The following is a 6,110-nucleotide window of genomic DNA, read 5'->3' as shown; positions in this document are numbered from 1 at the left end:
AACCTTCCTAATGCCGCGACCCTTTAATACAGTTCCTCATGTTGTGGTGACCCCCAATTTCATTGTTACAGATTGAACATAATTAAGGCATAGTGACTAATCACAAAAACAATATGTAATTATATATGTGTTTTCCGATGGTCTTAGACGACCCTGTGAAAGGGTCATTTGTGGCTCTTCCACATAATACCACGTGCGGGCGCGCACGTACAGGGCGATTGAAACTTCGTGGCCCATGCACAAAAGTCGGTATTTTGTGGAAGAGCCACACTCAAGGGGCCAAAGAGCTGCATGTGGCTCACGAGCCGCAGTTTGCCGACCACTGATCTATACTAATAGTAGAGCCAAGCACAAGGCAACCCCTCACTCTCCATCTTTGTCAATTATTTGAATAGAAAGTGTTATTTGGGGAATATCTCTATAATGTGAAAAACATGCTCCTTCAAGCAAAGAGAACCATAAAAGCAACTGAGTTGAGAACATATCACTTCTAAAGCACCTCTGTTTACACTAGGTCTCTTTTCCAGATTACAACTTCGTGTCCATTGGCCTGGTGATGTTAGGGAAATTCGGGGTCACCTCTGCTTTCTCTATGCTGTACGTCTTCACTGCAGAGCTCTATCCCACCATGGTCAGAAACATGGCTGTGGGCATCACCTCCATGGCCTCCAGAGTGGGCAGCATCATCGCTCCCTACTTCGTGTACCTTGGTGAGACATAGCTTATTGATCTGTTCTTTTTTTTAAATATAAAAGTAATATATTTTCATCGCATAGAGAGTACTGAAAAAAGTACAAGTTTATCTCTTTTTTCTCAGTCCCCTAAATCACACCCCTATAAGTAATTAATATTAACATTTTGGTGAGTAGCCCTTCAGATATTCTGTATCCTATATAATAAAAGACTAATATGCAAATTGACCCTAATGGTAGACTGACTGGGACCCACCGCTTGCTATGACACGCACTGACCACCAGAGGCAGGAGCTGCTCCCTGATGGTCAGTGCGCTTCCACAGGGGGAGCACTGCTCAACCAGAAGCTGGCTCATGGCTGGCCAGCACAACAGTGGTGGCAGGAGCCTCTCCCGCCTCCACAGCAGCGCAAATGATGTCTGACTGATGGCTTAGGCCTGGAGGGCCTAGGCCTGGGGGGCCTAAGCCATCAGTCAGACATCCCCCAAGAGGTCCTGGACTGCAAGAGGGCATAGGCCAGGCTGAGGGGACCCCCCCTCCCAGTGCATGAATTTTCGTGCACTGGGCCTCTAGTATATATATATATAGCTTTACAATTTTTTTAACTTAACATTGTATCAGACTATCTTTATTGGTATACACAGTTCTTTTACCTTCTTTTTCGTTAGTACCTCGTCTTCCAATGTACACATATACACAATTTGTTTAACTAGGTTTAACAGATGGACATTTAAGCCATGTCCAGGTTTTTGTTATTACTGCAATGAACATTTCCCTATGTCCTACACCCTTTATTGGTTTGATTGTGTATATTTGGATTCATGGATTGCTGGAGCAATTTAAAAATTTTACAGATATTGCCAAATTGACATCTAAATATTGTACCCATTTACAATCCAACTATCACTACATGCCTATTTCTCTGCATCCTCACCAGCAATGGAATTATCCAATTGTTTAATCATAGATAATCTTTATGTGAAAAGTGGATATCATTGTTGCTTTCATTTCTTTAATTATTGTGAGGTTGAGCATTTTTAATATATTTATTGACCTTCTATTTATTTTTTAGTGACCTGACTGTTCATGTCTTTTGCCCATCTTTCTAATGTTTTTTTTCAACATTTTATCTTTGATTTGTGAGAGGTCTTTGTAATTGAAAAAAAATAGCCCTTTGTATATATGTTGTAAATATTTTTCCTAGTTTATCATTTACATTTTTACTTTATAATACTTTTTGCAATGCAGAAATTTTAGTTTTTATGTAACCAAATTTCTCAAGCTGAAATAACACCTCAGAGGCACTTTAGTGGGATGTTCAATGGATGCAAGATCTGGTTCTCCAAGCCTAATCCTCATTAAGGACTGTAGTGATGAGAGACACATAGGCCTCAGAACAGTTTCAAGATTAATGTTTTGGGTTGTTGTTTTTTTGTCAAATAAAATTCTTGGGTGTGTTGTTCCTCTATAATCTCTCTATGCAAATGGGAAGCAAAATCAGGATCTGTTATTCTCCTGCGTGACATTGTATAAAGGAAAGATGAAGTGGTTCTTCCAGTTACTTATAAAACCACGACTTATAAATGCTGCCAAAAAAGAAAAAAGAAAAGAAACCAAAGCACTGCTTTCACGGTGCCTAACTTTTTTTTTTTAATTGGATTAAACATATCACTTAGATTTTTTTTTAAATATATTTTATTGAGTTTTTACAGAGAGGAAGGGATAGAGTTAGAAACATCGATGAGAGAGAAACATCAATCAGCTGCCTCCGGCACACCTCCTACTGGGGATGTGCCCGCAACCAAGGTACATGCCCTTGACCGGAATCGAACCCGGGACCCTTCAGTCCGCAGGCCGATGCTCTATCCACTGAGCCAAACTGGCTAGGGCAGATTTTTTTTTTTCAAGTCTCATGACTCTGTATACCTAGCTTTCCACTGCAGCCTACTGGTTTGGGTCAAAGCAAAGGTCACACCGATCATGACATCCGGTACCTGTACCTGCAGCATGCTGGTCAACCTCTTTCCCCTTCATGTCCTCCCATTCCCTCTTCTCCAGTTACCTCCACCTTCAGAGGAGAACTTTGGTAGGCAAATATTTCTACCAAAGGAACATCTGTCACACATGATTATATAGCAGCTTAGAGAATAGCAGTTGACATGAAAGACCTTCTGATAATGCAAAACAAACGGTGCATTTTGCATACTGTTTAACTTCAGAAAATGTTTCAGTTTAAAACTGCTGTCAAGCACTGTTTGCCACCTTTACAAAATGATGCTCAAGAGCTTCTGGAAAATCCCTTTTTCTAACTATGTCCCGTGCCTTACAGGTGCTTACAACAAAGTTCTACCCTACATCCTCATGGGCAGCCTGACCATCCTGATTGGAATCATCACCCTCTTTTTCCCTGAAAGTTTTGGAATGACTCTACCAGAGTCCTTAGAGGAGATGCAGAAAGTGAAATGGTAAGTGGAACTTTAAAAAATGATATAAAAATATCTCAGAAAGAATAAATATGCAAGAATGGCTAGGGAGAGTAGCGCTATCATATAATGAAGTGTATTATTAAGCAGTGGTAGTGAAAACAGTGTGCTAATGGTATAGGAATAGAAATCACTGAATAGAGTTTGAATTAAACCCAAGAAAATATGAGAATTCTGTATATGATAAAAAATAGCAATTCAAAAGCAGTGGGGAAAAGTTAGATTATTAAGTAAAATATATTAGAACATTCAGCTAGCCATTTTGGATAAATAAAAACTTGAGTCCTACTTCAAAACGCATCCATATAAATTCCAGAAAGAGTAAAAGTTGAGGCCTAAAAGTGTAAAATCATAAACATGCCGGAAGAAAAATATTTCTATTACTTTTGAGAAGGCCTTTCTGAGCATAATCTGAAAAGCAAAGAGCCATAAAGGAAAAGATTGATATATCTAATTATGTAATTTTAGAAATCATTGGCACAGCAAAAAAGAAACCATAAACAAAGACAAAGGTCAACAAGGCAGGAGGAAAATATTTGCAACATGCAACACAAACCCAGGCCTGGTATACCTAATATACAAAACGGTCTTGGTGATTCGTAGGGGAAAAGACAAACAACTCAGTAGGAAAACTTAGCAGAAGTCATGAACAAGCAGTTTACAGAAAAGGACATTTCAGTGGCAGATATATATATATATATAATCTTTCTATGATATCACAGATTGGCAAACATTTAAAAGATAAGTGGTTTGGTAGGAGACGTTTAGATTCTAGAACGAGACTGCCTGGCTTCAAATTCCACATCTACTGCAAAAATTTGGGGAAATTTAATTTGGGGTAAACTTAATTTTCACTAAGCTTCGTATAGTAAGGTCATATGAGATAATGTGTTTCAGTGCCTGGCCATAATAAAGATAAGTCTTTGTCATGTGAATGGATTCTGATCTCTGACATAGTAAAAGGTGCATATTTTTGATAAGCTATTTTCTTGTAATGATACAACCAGTTCAATATCAACTTTAACTCACTAGAACTTCATTCTTACCAATCTATCCTTCCCTCAGGGAAATGAAAAGAGTGTAAATTCTTGGTTTTGTTTATGTTTAATTAAGAAAATGACTCCAAGCATTCAAAATAATAAAGTATTAGCTCTAGGTTCTAATTAGAGTTACAATCATTACTTGTTCATTGAAGAAATGTTTTTCAGTGTCGGTTTAGAATTGTGAGGAAGAGAGTTGTGAATATTTAATTTTCTTTAGCACGCATCTTATTTTCAGGTTCAGGTCTGGGAAAAAAACAAGAGATTCAATGAACAACGAAGAAAACCCCAAAGTTTTAATAACTTCATTCTGATAAAAATTTCTACCCCACTCGGTGAACTGGAAAACAGAGACATAAGACCCTGAAGAAACCAAAGCTTTTCCTGATGAAATGGACTGACTGTAACCAGACGGGCCCTGCTGTTGAGAAATGCTCGTCATGTAGCAAATTCTGGACAGCTCTCCCAGATCGTCTCCTTTCTTAAAAGAACTAACCATTTCTATAGAGTCCACCGTTTGTAAGGTTGTTTGAAAATGTGTTGGTTACGGACTAGTCAATACACATAAAGATTAACACTCATTTCCAAACAAGCGACTGCTGCCCAAATAAAGCGTCATTGTATTCACACACTGTCAGGTGACAACAGTGTGTGTGTGTGTGTGTGTGTGTAAGTGAACCAGCACATTCAAAATTACAGTCCTTTCTACAGTGAATTCATATACTGCTATAATCACATGACTATATGCAGCATTCCTAGCCAGAAAATTTTATACACTCCTTTGAGAGGATTAACAGTGTTTGCAAGAGATCAAATAGCCTGGCTCCTATTTTTTTAAGTTATTATTATTATTGTTACTGATTTCAGAGAGGAGGGAAGAGAGGGAGAGAGAGAGAGAGACATCAATGATGAGAGAGAATCATTGATTGGCTGCCTCCTGCATGCCCCCACTGGGGATCGGTCTCACAACCTGTGCTTTGACCAAGAATCAAACCATGACTTCCTGGTTCATAGGTCAATGCTCAACCACTGAGCCACAGCGGCTGGGCGCCTGTCGGCTTTTAAGAAAGGAATCAGAGCAGTTCCCAGCTACAATGCCAGGGGCTACAGCTCACAGACTATTAAAAGATCCACTTTTGTGCTCTCTTTGAGCACATGACTAAACCTTCTATGTCCTAAGACTGGCTTAAGAGATATTTTACTGGTAAACAGAGAATCATGAAAACCGCAAAACAGTTAGATCGGTAGAGATGGTTTGTGTGCCCCACAGCCAAGAGGGGTCAGCACCTAGGAAGAAGGCTGTCCAAGCCAACCATCTAGGAAGCTTTTAAAACTGTTCTTTCCTTCAGTACACCTTCCCAAGCACAGTGTGCAGCTACATCCACTCCACCCAGGGTGCTTCTGATCGGCAATTGAGGAACCTCTGCTCCATGAATGGGCGGCGTGAGAGATAAAAGCTACCATAAGTTCAGAAAGTAAATGTCAGCTCTGTGTGGCACCATGGCTTAGTTGGAGATGATAGCACAGCAAGCAGTTACTCATGGAGACTTGGGCAGCAGCTTTCATTGATAGTGGCTTCTCTAAGGGCAGCATGGCGACAAGCTACTGATGACCCTTTAATACACCCAGGGCCATGGTGTGTGCGTGGAAATAGGCAGCTACTAATTTGTAATATGCTGCTTGGTGGCATCATCCTCAAAATGATTATCCCCAAATGTTAACTTTCACTGTCTAAACATTTTTCTTTTTTAAATGTATCTTTATTGACTTGAGAGAGCAAGAGAAACATCCGTGACGATGATAATGGGCTGCCTCCTGCACAACCCCGACTGGGGATGGAGCCTGCAGCCCCAGGCATGTACACTGACCAGGAATCGAACCGTGACCTCCTAGT

The 6,110-nt window shown here is 39.8% G+C and overlaps 1 protein-coding gene across 1 annotated transcript in view; it reads left to right on the top strand.

Moving 5' to 3' along the window:
* Nucleotides 1–4,843, top strand: part of SLC22A4 (solute carrier family 22 (organic cation/zwitterion transporter), member 4) — a gene marked incomplete at its 5' end in the record, with an annotated part of 40,410 nt that extends 35,567 nt beyond the window's left edge. The window contains 3 exons of the mRNA XM_006759177.2: nucleotides 528–710; nucleotides 3,023–3,158; nucleotides 4,455–4,843. Coding sequence (XP_006759240.1) covers nucleotides 528–710; nucleotides 3,023–3,158; nucleotides 4,455–4,530 — 395 coding nt within the window. The remainder of the gene's footprint in view (nucleotides 1–527; nucleotides 711–3,022; nucleotides 3,159–4,454) is intronic.
* Nucleotides 4,844–6,110: the final 1,267 nt, after the last annotated feature.

The sequence above is a fragment of the Myotis davidii genome, unplaced genomic scaffold (genome assembly GCF_000327345.1).
Source record: "Myotis davidii unplaced genomic scaffold, ASM32734v1 scaffold456, whole genome shotgun sequence".
In the NCBI taxonomy this organism is placed as follows: Eukaryota; Metazoa; Chordata; class Mammalia; order Chiroptera; family Vespertilionidae; genus Myotis; species Myotis davidii.
The sequence above is the reverse complement of the archived record's forward strand: the minus strand, read 5'-3'. Positions and strand labels throughout refer to the sequence as shown.